Source organism: Diadema antillarum, unplaced genomic scaffold, assembly GCF_040938485.1.
Source record: "Diadema antillarum isolate AM-2024a unplaced genomic scaffold, OU_Dant_1.0 scf00000028, whole genome shotgun sequence".
Taxonomy (NCBI): domain Eukaryota; kingdom Metazoa; phylum Echinodermata; class Echinoidea; order Diadematoida; family Diadematidae; genus Diadema; species Diadema antillarum.
This window is the reverse complement of record NW_027270917.1, coordinates 1853157-1867699: the sequence shown is the minus strand read 5'-3', so window position 1 is coordinate 1867699 and position 14543 is coordinate 1853157. Positions and strand designations below refer to the sequence as shown.

Here is a 14543-nt window from a genome sequence, read left to right as displayed (position 1 = left end):
AACTATAGATAACACAGTAAACACAAAATAATATAATTTACACTACAAACAACCTGAAAATACAGCTATATATATACACTGTACTACAAAATGAAAAGGCAATGCTACCATAACATACCTAATTAATCCACGTGCGCGCACACGCACACAAACGCACACACACACACAACACACACACACACAATTCACATTGATACTTGCATATTGTCATATCGCATCCTGGCTGTCAGCTGCCCATTCAAGGCCCTTGATCCACACTGTTCAATAATCAGCCAGGGATAGAGGTGCCAGTAATTCAAATACAAACATGATACACACAGAAAATTTGAATGCTATGTTCTGTGCATGCAGATTGGAAACTGGATTAAGCAGCACTTATAACATGCCATCCAACTGAACTTCAGTTTTTGTTATGTCGTTCTTACGTGTGCTTGTAGATTATATATTTATTTCTCTCTTCTCTCTCTCTTTTTCTCTTTTGTTATCTATATATCTATCAATCTTTCTATCTTTCTATCTATCTATCTATCTATCTATCTATCTATCTATCTATTTATCTATCTATCTATATACATACATACATACATATACATGTATATACATACATAGCTATGAATATATGTATGTATATGCACTATATACCTTATACATATTATATATCCACTTACATAATTACATGTACATAAAGGTCAATCAGTCTATAGCGGCCACCCAAGACAAACTAAAAAGCTATTAGGTCTTCAGCAAAGCTTTTCTCTTGGAGGGAATTTTCTTTAGTGGCTGAATCCAGCAGGTGGCTGCTATATATAGGCAAGCTTGACAGACATGGGATGATTCCACTTATGAACAACTTACTGGGTATTAATTGTGTAACAGACATATCTCAAAGTTATAGACAGGAAGAATACTCGACGATGAGGAAAGGAATACAGTACTCGGCTATTGATACATTGTATTGTTATTGGTGACTGAATCAGGGCCAGGTTGAGAGATCAAGGTGTTTTCTACCCTTCTGCCATAGCTAAAATGACCTAGATATTGTTAAATTAGGTACCAAGCAATCTCAGTTCCATCTCTCTGATTATCACCCAGCAGTCATCATATTCCATCTATCATGACAAAATATGGCACACATTTTATACAATATGCAAACAATCATGACCAAGGGGGCTCACATAACAGAAATTCCATACATATCAGCTCAATTGACAGTATATCAAAAGTATAATTTATTGGTGAGAGTATAATTATTTCACCTAAAATCAATATCATCGACACAGAAACGGGAGTGTTGAATTTTATGACGTACACAAACCCGATGATGAATTAAAGATCAAGCAACATTTACTGGTAGTCAAATACTGATGTTGAGATATACACACAAATGCTAATTGCAGGATTATAAATATCACAAAAAAAAAAAAATCAGCTTTTTGCTGATAATACATGTACCAACAAATGATAGAGTCAAACTTTGCCTTGTAGAGTTCATACCTGATGGGATAAACCCATCTGAGTGCCTTGGAAAGAGACATCCTTTGCCATTAACACAGAAGACACAGAAAAGTACTTCCTACAAACATGAAAGAATACTGTTTGTATCAAAGTTAGGGACATGCTGGATAATTTAACCATCTGCCCTCTTCACAACTAATATGTATGTATAACCCAACATGAAGTTGAATGAACTGTAGCAAGAAATTATAGCATGATTAATCCATTGAGGACGAGTCCCAAGTATACTCGGGCAAGTGTCTATGGGAAAATATGTGTCGTAGCAAAATCAGCCCATCCTCAATGGGTTAAGAGAGCTGTGACCACATTATCACCAAAACAACATACAGTATGCCCCCCCAAAAAAACAAAACAAAAACAAAAACAAAAAGACAACACAAAACAAAACATTAGATTTCCACATTGATAACTTTCAATATGATTAAAGTGTATGAATGTTATTTCAGGGTCTGAAAATATAACACATTACCTGTATTTTGCAGAAAACCACATTCAATTTTGTTAGGTGGTCAGAGAGAAATGCGGATCATTGTAAAGCATGCCATGGGTCTGTTTCTTCCAAGTTTAGCGCTTGGATGCTCTTGGAACTGCGTATCAATGTGTGAACACAATGTACAGAACTTGGAGGGAATGGATTCCTGATATGCTCTACAAAGATCCTAATTTGTCTTTGACGACTGAAGCAAATCAGGTGGGGTTTTCTGTAAGATGTGGGTAATAAGATACAGTTTCATACCCTGAAGTTGTATCTGGATTGATTCACTACTTTCAACATTATTGTAACGGAGGGTCCTGTTGTAATTCTTACTGGAATATACTGCACATCAAATATTTCATGTGTATTGGAATGTAGCTCATTGCAATTTGGCCAACAGGTAGACACATTAGCCCTGATACACCGACATCAAGTCCCAAATCAGCCCTGCAGTACTGATGTAATTCAGCTAGAACTACATTCTTCTAAACACACAATTTTTCTCCTTTACACTGCAGCTTTACTGCAATTATAGATTTATAACGGAAAATATACATAAATTGTAATATACTCTCATGTAAGAACCTCTTGATAGTGTGCCTAGGGTTCGACGCTAACTCTTTTCTATGGTGGCCCGTGTGGGGCACTGTAATCTCTAAATCTGAAATTTTGATGGTCAGAAAAAGAAATGAAGTGACCCAAAGTAAATGGAAATTTGACAATCCATTTAGAATCTTAAGTGCCCGATTGGGCAACCAAATATAGCTTTTTTTAAAAGTTGGTGGTCTGACATGACTTTTCAGTGGCCCTGGGCTACTGGACCACTGGTAATGTCGATTCCTGTGTACCTCATGAACATCTCAACAATGACTGCAAAGGAAGAGCTACTGTCAAAAAAAAACACCAAACAAACAAAAGACTTATATTACAGAGTATACTTCCATTACTTTGTTGACATATCAAATTTGCATGTTTTGGCAAAGTGTATCAGAATCACAATCGACCAATGATTTACCCTCTTTTTGTTCCTATCAAATGATAGATAAGTTTCATAAACTTGCTAAATATGAAATATCACTATAAAACAATGATAGTAGAAATACGGTACATTTCAACAATCAATGACAAAAAAAAAAACCTACCAGTGTTGCCTCAACCAACATAAACTTTTTCACAAATTTTTCACGAACCAAAGCTAGCCCACCAAAAGGATCACATGCACACATAACAGACATACTAACACACCAAATGTGGTCTACTTATATTTTCAGACTTCAACTTTTAAGTTGAAATGATAACTTCAGATTAATTCCATGAAAACCATTTTTTTTTTTTTTGCATATTCATTGGAAGTTTTCGAAATTGCCCATACACCAGCGCAAAGAAGATGAAGAAGAAAAAAAATGTCAACTTTGACCATACTACACCTAGGCAAATTCAAAAGTGGTACACAATCCACACCATCTCATCCTCTGTTAAGGTGATTATGTTTCTTCTGTACATGATTTATCTGCTTGTTGGTCTGCATGTGGATACTGTTTAAGTTGAAAAGACATGAACAGCTTTTGATAAAATTTTCAGAATCAATTGATCAAATTCAGATCTTATTTATTAAAGTCAATGTAGGGTAATTTGTTAATCAGTTGCAGTGAAAACAACTTGACAGAACAATTTCTTGAATTTGAATTTTGCAGTAAACGCTGTAAACTACAAGGACCTGGCTGTCGGGCAGATGCTCAGTGGTCTAGTGGATAAGACGCCTGTCCGGGGATCGGGAGGTCGTGGGTTCGAATCCTGCCAAAGTTTTTATGCCCATGATTTCTTTGGTCATGTCTACTACAAAAACACTGATCAATTCAGTGCTTATTGAAGTCGATGTAGGGTAATTTTTTAATCAGTTGCAATGAAAACAACTCAACAGAATTTAATGAATTTGTATGTCCACCTGCTCTGAAGTTGTAGTGCAGAGGAAAAAAAAACAAAAACACACACACACACACTATTGGAAAATACAAATAAGTGTATTGACAGTGTACACAACAGTATGTCTGGTGGATATATACTACATTGTATGTGTGATACAAGCAATACGTTCTGCCAATTTCAGCAAACTAAATATATATATATATATATATATATATATAGCATTAAATATATTTTTCTTTTTCTTTTTTTAACCCCATTACAGTGATATGTCACTACAAAGGCTATGACATGTTATACCAGAAGAATTTGAATACAACCGCAATAAAACTTGTCTATAAAGACCTACCTTGGGTAGAGAAAGGCACATTTTCAATAAGTGTGGTCTTTATACACAGGTTTGCAGACATTTTGACTGCATTGCACTAAGATTTGCTGGTCTTTGCAGACAAGTGGTCAACATACCAAGTGGTTCCAGGAAAAATTAATTAATGTTATTGTTCAAATCTTTCTTGCCACACATGGCTCTCCACATCTGGTCCAGTGATAACAGCACCCTTTCATGAAATGCCCTATTGCTATTAAAAATCAACAATGTCAGTGAACTTATAATGAACACGCATGGATACAACATAAAACATTTTAGAAGAACAAACAAGTACAGTTTTGGAAGACGTCATAAATTTGAAATGAGTGTTTCCCCTCTTGAGGCACTGACAGTTAGGCCACAATAAAGGTTTCCTAGTGATGCACTTATGTATCTCAAGCTGTTGTGTTCTGGGCTGACATAATCCATTCAGTCTAATTCGAAGGCTACTTACCTAACGAACAGCATTCACAATATTGACTGTTCATTTTTTTTTCTAAATCTACTGCTGGAAATGTGACAAAATCCAAAACCCTAATCACCTGTAGAAGCCTCCAAATATTGCACGATATCAGCAATCAAGAAATGACAATATCTTGAGTAGTTACGAGTCACTTTCGTTCTCTACTTCTCAAAATATACACAGACTATGTGAGTACCACACATGATCACTGGAATAAGATTCATCCAAACAGCCATCTGTCTGGTAGAACCCATATGATGGGGCCATTGCATCACAGCTGCTGTATTTTTGTTTTCTTTTAATATACCCTGATACACCATATAGCGGTACTTTGGCTCATTTCACACTGGCAGTTTGAACATAATGAAACCAAAACCAGTGTGCATGATAACCTAAAAATCATAATCCTGTAGAAGTTTTGTACACAGTTCTAATAAATCACCTAAATTTGTAGCATGAAACTGCCACATGCTCCCTGAAAACAAATCATTCAAATAATTTCAACACCAAGCACACCGTAAACGTACATTTGTACTTGATTCCAGAGGCTCCCAGAGTCAATTTTAAACTACTGTAGATGGGTTACGCACACCAATCATTTTCTTAATAATTTGCTGAGGAACGGGTCGATGAGTAAATAGAAAAACTGACAAATCATTGCATCATCTTTATAGTGCAACATTTGCAACTGTACCAGACGGCAATGGGAACCCACTATGGAATTTTATACTTTTTCTAAACAATGATAAGCATATACAATCTTCAAATCAATTGAAGCATCAAAACAGTCATTCTCAGTCTCTTCAGTATAAACACGTCTTCATTTTCTTTGTTACGTGGTGCGTTGGAAAGAAATTTGTAAAATCAATAAATAACAATGAACGAAAAAAAATGTCTCCGAAAGGCTCTTACAACCTCAGTCTCTGCTATAAGGTTGTCACTTGCTTCTTTCTCCTGACAAATATCTCTTCCTCGTCGCTACTGACGTTAGCATCCCCATTCCGCGTCAGGAGGTCCTGGTGATCATTGCCACTCTTACTGGCTTTCGTTCCTTGGGTACCTGTCAAAATCCATCGACAGAGTTGCAAGAGGAGATAAAGTATTGTTGGGACAGCACTTCAAAGTTGCATTACTATTTCAGTTTAAGTATGTTAGAACATGGTATATCAACAAAAAAAAATAATAATAATAATTTTGAAAGAAAAAATAATAATTACACGGGTTACCTAAATCAAGCCAAGAATAAAATGCAAAGTTCACTAGCTTACTAGTACGTGTATAAGCAAAATTTTAGTGGTGTGAGAGAGGGCAAAGAATATCATGGCAACAGGTGAACTCTTGTATCTTCAAGTACAGCTATTTATGTTTAGGCTGAATTCAGATACTGTAAAAGTGAATATTTTCGCGCGACTAATTTTTCACGCTTGGCCAGGTAAGAAGAGTTTCGCGTGATTTTAATTCCGCGGAATCAAGACATCACGCGCAGGAACATATGGCAAGCAAAAATATTTGTGTGCTTTTATTTTCGCGCTGGTTTCTGGTTGCGCGAAATGCGCGAAAATTTCAACACCGCGAAAATTTCCACTTTTACAGTAATGATAACTAGAAGAAGTGGGATTTGCAAAACTGGGTAACAAACTGAAGGATAAGTTGCAACAACAACAAAATTGAGTAACATGCTACAACTATGACTTAAGTGGTATCACAAGTAGAATTTGCCGTCTACTCTGTTTCACTCACCTCTTGTTTCAACTGCCTTCATGATGACATGTACAGTGATTCCACACAAGCATATCACCATGCCAACAAAGTTGAGACCCGACATCTGGTCACCCCTCAGAGAAGCAAGGTATAATGTGCAGATCTCCTGCATTAAGGAAAAAAAAAATTGAATGACAATGAGATGGCAATCTGCATACAACTTTTGTTCACTTATTTATAGCTGTTAACTTTACATTTTGTTCATGATAGGATTACATTGTACGTATACACTAAAATAACTACAATGAAAAGTGCACCTGTAAGAGATTAGATACAAAGAGAAAAGGAGGTTACGTGACTGCATAGGTCAGAAATAGACTACTGTACGAGCTGAAATTTTCAAAGTGGTTTTATTTTCGCGAATTTCGCGAATCGCCTTTGAACAGCGAAAATAACGACACGCGAAAATAAAAACGCGCGAACAACTAAGTTCAGTTAGACCCTCGCAACCGCGAAATTAACAACACACAAAAATGTCCTCCAAGTAGCAATTCGCGAAAATATCTGTACGCGAAAATTTCAGCTCGTACAGTATTTTTAATCCTTTGTGTGCTTTGAGTGCAAATTGGCACAGAAAATCCTGTAGCGTTGCACACAATGTCCAAAGTCCATGGCACCAAAAGGGTTAAAGTGAAGTTTGCATAAGACCCTTAAAAGTGGCTGGGAAAATTTTGAAAAGTAATACTTCTTCTTGTGCATTAATTACGCAGACTAGGAAGATCACATTTAATAACATTCCAACATTTCAACAATAGTTTGATCCCTTGTATCAATATTATTATTATTTATTTGACCAAGAACAACGCAAAACATCATGCACAGCAAATGAAAAACACATGTTATGACAAAGAAAATTGTAACTGATTATCATGAAAACATTGCAATGAGACTGATTATGTATAGTTCCCCCTAATTTTTTTTTCAATGACTGTTAGTTTTTCACCACCCACTCTTACAGTGAAATTGATCAATTTAGATGTTGTATATGGGAACAAAGCAGACGACAGGATTCTTATAACCCACCTTAAATATCCCAGATATAGAGAGAGTGAGTGTTGAGGTCTGGGAGAGAAGAAGATATTCCGACATTGCCAACATGAAGGCAAGACCAGCGCCTACTGACAGCTTGGCACACGTCATCCCAAACACATGAAAGTCGCTGAACCCAAGGAAGTCTTCTGTCGTACAGATTTTGACACCTGTATTTGAAGAAAGAAAGTAAACGGGGTCAGTCTTAATACAATCAATAATCCCATCCCTCTCCACCTTCCCTTCTCTTTCACACACAAGCACATACATAAACTCACACATACACACAAACACATAAGGTGACTTGAATACTCACACACATTAACAAACACACATACTCACAACAAACATATTTACACAACCATTAACTTGTAACAGCATCCAATCTATTTCAAATCATGTTGGTTGACATCATATAAATTTGGATGAGTGACATCATATAAATTTGGATGAGTGACAATGGGGAAAGAGAATAAATACTGTACCCGTACAGTAATAATTGTGAGTACTAGACATGGAGTCTTCAAATACTAGATTTCATCAACAACCGACATCATGTTACTCTGACAAAATCACTGACATAACAGTCAAGAGAGCTGTAAAATATGTTAAACTGGGATGAAAACAGGTAATTTGAATGTGGTTATAAAATGCTGAAGTGTGCTATCTGAATTACCATCCGTTCAACTTTTTAAGTGTCAGAAAATTTGTTTTTTATGACGCTCATCACTATAATGCTTTGTATTGACCTAATTTGTTTTAAAGCACAGGCTTGTTTATGCTTGATTGCATCCAAACTTGACGGTCACTTTCACAAGAACTATACATCAAGTACGTCCCTATCTTGTAGATCCTGTCATACAGCTTTAGAAATGCAGTGGGAAAAGCCATACCTCACTGGAAAGTTTAGGGTTCTGAGATGCCAAAATTAGGAATTATCCAAATTCTATGATTTTATACAGCTTTTGCAGTGATGGATTACATGAGAATGAATCTATCTGTCATTGTGTGTCACAATCTAATGTTAAGAATTAAGAGACAAAAGAAACTGCGAGCACTATACATACCTTCAATGCCTACTGCAAGAGGCAGAAGACCCAATATCATGATTGGTTGGAGATGATATATCGTATCTACTGGATTTTTCAAACCTTTACATAGACAAAATAAGAATCAAAGAATGCATGGTTTACTGCTGACAAGACGCGGTTTGCCATTTGCATAAAGAAGACAGTGTCATTTATTTCATATTCAATTCATGACGATAAGGAGCATGTTTCACAAAAGACAACATCAAATTCAAACAATGATTTGCCAATTGAACTTACAATACACATCTACATTATGTGATTTTATAGAGAAGTATCATGCAAAAAAAAGAAGAATGAAACACACATACTTTATTCAGATCATCTGACTCAATTCTTCAGAAATCTAAAAATTACTAGTGCATGATGAACTATACACATACGAGTGGAATAGTATCATCATAGCTTAATTTTGAAGGGGGAGGGGAGGGGGTCTCTGAACCGCCCACAGCTGCCATTCTCAAAAACTGAATTACTCATGCGCATGGGTGCCCATGCATGCATTGTGTGAAAACATGTTTATCATATCAGCATCCAGGTGTAGAAATTGCAAATTAATCTCTCAATACATACATATCAATTTGCCTCGCCTCAAGCCATACAAACTTGCAAGGAAATTGGCTACTTTCTTCAACAGACAGAGGCTGGTAGTGCCAGGAAGCCTGTAGGGTACTGAAGGGGTTTTAATCAGAAAACAGAAGGGTGCTGACCTGTTCCTTCCCCCTGGGTGAGGATTTGAGCCAACGACCACCTGAGTCCACTCAGGATGGACGCGACGATGACCAGAAGAAATCCTTCCAGGTTGAATTGAGTTGACTTGAATGTGAACATGAAGAGGCCTAGGGCTATCAGCATTACAACAATCACCTGCACCCAGTGCTGCACAGAGCAAATTGAACGAAACAAAGCAAAACAACAAAAATTAAAAGCAAAATAAAGAATGGAAGAATCATGAATATTCACCTCTAGTAAAAGAGATTGTATATTTTTTCTTCAATAAAAATGTGCACTGAGTAGATGTAACAGAAGTGACATAGAAAGACAATTTTGTAAATGAAGCTGGTTGATCTAACATAGCTTGTTCCAGTTACAATAATCACTATTTTATAGATTTATCATTACCTAACTTACAAACAAATCAGACTGATGGATCATAATGTGGCTGTTACTCTGTATATTATCTTAAAAAAACAAACAAACAGAAGCTATACTAAGGTTTCCAAACTATTTCAAACTTCCCTCTTGAGGAAGGAAGGAAGGAAATCAAAGTATGCATACTTGCTGCCGAGTTTTTTTTCATTGCAAAATTAAGCTTATGAGACAAGTTTTTCAAGCACAATTCCACAACAATACTACAGCTGTATAAGACAAGCTTTCAAGAATAGAAATGCATTCCCCCTTCTCCATGAATCTTTCACTCACCGGTTTTTGAAGACCAAATATAATCGCAAAGACTAGGATGAAAATGATTGCCGATGATTTGCACATTGTGTAGAGGGATATTGTGATGAACACCAGACTCCAGTTTGAAAAGCCAATGTCAAGAGCGCTGGTTATGCCTGCAGGGATTTCAACAACAAAAACCACACACACACACACACACACACACACACACACACACACACACACACACACACACACACACACAAAGGATAATGATACATGTTAATTAATTCATCCATTCATTCATGTCTCACTGATCTATCAACAGATATCTTCACAGAATACATCTAAAGACTTGGAATCACACACTGATTTAATTTGAATGCAAAGTAAATATGCTTTTGGGGTGGTTTTCATGGAATTAATGGCAATTCTGAAGGAATAACAATAGAAACACAGTGTAAAGGCTGTGAAAGTCCTGGTTGTAAATCATATGGGGAATCAGTTCTTCATAACTGCACACATGAAGTGTTTCATGATATGGAATTTTTTGCTTAAAACTTCATAAAGTGTGATATCAACATGAAAATAAAGAAATGCAAATACACATCTTACTACTCTATTTCGTACTTTATGAATAAAAACTGGCACAAGTTTGTTAACAACAAAGGTAAACAAATTGATAACTTAAGACTGATTTAAGAATTTGAGAATATAAGAACATTATCTCACAGGAGTGAAAAAGAAAAACAAAAGGAAGGTGAGCATTTCCGCTTTTAATTAGAAGCAACTTGACAACAGTATGATCACATCAAATTATCATATGTTTTGTTCTGCTTTATTAGACACATTTCTCTTCAAATGAGGTCTCATTCACATGTTTATCTTGTTCTCAAAGCGGAGGGAAGGAAAGCTGTGGTGGCATTTTTCCTCTTCAATATTAAAATTTCTCATGCCATCTTGGATGAGGATAAGTCCTAACTAAATAAAGGTTTCATAGACATTTGCATAAAATCAATCGTTGATGCAACTGATGTATTTATTGATAAGACTTTGAATTACATGTGTGGCATAATTGATATTCCACATTCTTAACAAACCTTAGCATTGCAGAAATCACCTGAAAACTTTAACAGTTGCTGACCTCAAACACCAAAATGGATAGTATAACATACGCAGAAGTTTCTGAACCTGCACAACATTTTGCATGAAGGTCATCTGATGAGTAATGATACAGGATTATTTATTGTTTCCTCACCTGTTGGTGTCACAATCCTGATGTACGCAGACCAGTTGAGGGTAACCGGCTTAATGGACGTACACAGCTTCAGAAACTTCCGTACAATAAGGGCTAAAAGGTATTTTACTGCCAGGTGGATAATGGTGATGGTCAGTGGAAATTTGAAGTCCTGTCATGGTCAAAATGTGACACAAAATATGATAATCATACAAACAAAATATAATGCAAACTTACAATAATAATGCATCAATAACAGTATTGTGACCAGAATATCTAATTCAAAATAGACATGGTCCTTTGATTCGAACCCTACCATATCTTCACTTCAGTCCTTGGTATACAATGTACATGTAAGACATTTCGGTACCTTCACTACTTCTTTCTACTAACTTATGATACAAAAAAACTTAAAGAGGCCTAGAAACAGGAGGTATGATGGAAAAGGGGGATGAGGAAGTGATTATGTTGTCCTACTTCACCTTATAAACAAGAGGACACAAAGTGCCCTTAGTTACATACAATATTTTCATTCAATGTGGAAAGCAATGATCTCCTTGGTTTGAGCAATCTGCTACACTATAACTTCAAACAAAGAAAATGAGCATTCATGCCTTGACCCAAGGAGTGAAACAGTGAACAGATATCACTGCTTTACTATTCATGCTCCTGTGATGGATTACAAGAGGGAAATTTTGAGGATATTGTCCCATAATTTCAAGTGGCTCGCACTGGAGGTTGTTTACAACAGTCAAAACTGTCGAACCACAGCTACTGAATGTCAAGTACATGTACTTCAAGGAATGACATGGAGGAGGTCTTGCAATTTATCTCATAATAGTCCTCTGATGTGATCAATCTGCTCTGTTCTGTAATAGTCTAAGGCACTAAAATTGGATATTGTCAGTCACTCTTATCTTTCAGTTTTTGTTTCACCCACTGAGGACAGACTGATTTTGCTATAACATGCATTTCGATAGACACCTGCCCGAGTATTCTCAGGACTCGTCTTCAATGGGATAAAAGTGAAGAGCCACAGTGGATTTATTAATCATTTATTTATTATTTATTCATCTATTCATCCATTCATTTATTCATTTATTTGTTCATTCATTCATTCACTCATTTCTGTTTTTATTTATTTAGTTACCTATTTATAAGAGTTAGTATTTATTCATTTATTCATTTATCTATCAACTTATTCATTTTGTGTTCCTTATGCAGAGTAGTCTGCTCAGCACATAAAAATTACTTTGCAAGAGAGCCCTGTACTACATTAAATAAAAGTACATTTGACAATCAGAGAAGTTTTTGAACAGTGAAATATTAGATTTCATAATACAGTATACACATGCATAAGTATTGTACATGTATAAGAACATATAGAATATACAATATCAAAACCAGTAAAACATTATAAAGGGTTGATAAGGATCAACGGTTAACCTGCAACAACCACTTGTTGTAGAATGTCAGGGTGATGGAGAAAGTGTAGTAGAAGAGAACTAGGGCAACCACTTTTACTCCAAGCAGAAACACCTCCATCCATCTTGACTGCACCAGTCGAGGCGGTGACACCTTAAAATGGAAAGAAACACAATGCAGGTGTCATAGATATCTTCTTGATATATGATATAATCATTTTGTGAGGGTGAATGTACAGCATATGGCTTGCAAATTTCATGATTTATAATTCACTGAGATAATGGTGGGCAGGAATTTTATGTATATTTTCCAGCCAAAACACAAAGGTATTGTTAATCCACAATATTGAGCCGAGGACGGACTGATTTTGCTACAACACACATTTCCCACAGACACCTGCCCGAGTATACTTGGGACTCGTCCTCAACTGGTTAATTCAACAAATTACAGCATTGTATAATGTATAATACATAAATCTGAGAACAGACAATAAATTCAGAAGTCATGTGATACTCTAGCAAACAAGCTGTCATTTTCAGAACCTCAATATACAATTGTAACCAGAAGACTCACAAGTCAATGACATTTAATTGTGAAAATTAAGTCACAACACTAGTCAACAGCAGCACACAAACAAGGTTTCCATACATATCCAGAATTTACCTTGTACACAGCTTTGTGAATCTGACCCTCCAAACGATTGGGTAGTCTCTTTTTCGATGGCATCTTTTGTCAGGCTTTCCCTTGTCTTACTTGCCTTTTCATGAAAATTAGTTGCTAATCACCATGCACCATGTGATATTGTTTAAAGGTGTACACTGCTGTGCCTGTAAACAGTGGTAAAGGCAAGACAAGAGCACAGAATGAGTTCATAGAATGAGTAGGAGAAAAAAATAGAACGCAATATTTTTCTAAGTAAATTTATACTTCAGGGACAGACTACAGTAAGTCAGCCTAAGCTCCATTTCGCCCGAGTGAGTGAAATACTCCCGTTTCCTACGTCTCCTTTTTATTTGCTGTAAATTTATAGAACTCTACTAGGTCTCCATTAGCACTACACTAACTACATGTACTGTCACTAGTAACTTGCGAGTATAAAATTTATACATGTTTAGTGTTAACTATACACAGCCCAGTCGCTGTACGTAGCTATTCACACAGCGTATTAACAGTGTCTGGTCGGGCTAGTTTAGTGCGAAAACTTAGGCATTTATAGTTAAATTTATACATATTTATTAAATTACCCCACAGCAAAATGGAACAATAAGGCACAATTAAGAAAGCATACCCAACAAAACATTTAACCTGAGGTCTAACGTAAAGTTCAAGGTCGAAGGAGTCAACCCGAGCCAGAAGAGGAATCAATATAAACTTATACATGTAAATTCATCACTGTTTGAAATGCTATGACCCTGTTCAGTGTTAAAATATTCAGTAAATTTACTTTAATACACTTTGTACTGCACTATCATGTAACGAACAACACAAATATACGCACGTGGGATTAAGCAACAATGTTTTCGACGCGATGCCAAGGCCAAACAATGCGAAAGGTAGCCCAAACATTGGTAAAATATCATAGCATGTTACCACTGTTGGTTACACCATCATGCCAATGATCATGAATTAGGGGATAAGAGATAAGAGATTAACCGGAAAAGTGACGAGCAAGTTATCTACGGCACAACGTATGTCCACTGTCTGTCTTCCACTTCGCACTAGTTAAACACACACAAATACAAGTACATGGGACTATTCGAATACACACTACCACAGGCTACGTACAGACACACAATCGACAAATGGGGGGGGGGGGGGGGGGGGGGGGGGGGGGGGGGGGGGGGGTGCAGCAAATGGCAATGGCGACACGTTGATCA

General features: G+C 36.4%; 1 protein-coding gene across 1 annotated transcript; it reads right to left on the bottom strand.

The window, feature by feature from the left end:
* Positions 1-5669: 5669 nt before the first annotated feature.
* LOC139735745 (solute carrier family 35 member C2-like) lies at positions 5670-14334 on the bottom strand. The gene is made up of 10 exons (XM_071646499.1): positions 14165-14334; positions 13330-13493; positions 12688-12819; positions 11263-11413; positions 10044-10180; positions 9332-9500; positions 8601-8684; positions 7528-7703; positions 6484-6610; positions 5670-5803 (listed from the first exon to the last, which is right to left on the bottom strand). The coding sequence occupies exons 2-10, from the start codon at positions 13390-13392 to the stop codon at positions 5670-5672; spliced, it is 1173 nt and encodes a 390-aa protein (XP_071502600.1). The 5' UTR covers positions 13393-13493; positions 14165-14334.
* Positions 14335-14543: the final 209 nt, after the last annotated feature.

Excerpts from the sequence above, each read along its gene's own strand:
- LOC139735745 (XM_071646499.1), bottom strand. The coding sequence starts at position 13,392 with ATGCCATCGAAAAAGAGACTACCCAATCGTTTGGAGGGTCAGATTCAC. Across the intron at positions 9,501-10,043 it reads TATTTGGTCTTCAAAAACCG|CACTGGGTGCAGGTGATTGT; the intron begins GTGAGTGAAAGA and ends TGCTCTGTGCAG. Across the intron at positions 8,685-9,331 it reads CACCCAGGGGGAAGGAACAG|GTTTGAAAAATCCAGTAGAT; the intron begins GTCAGCACCCTT and ends GTCTATGTAAAG.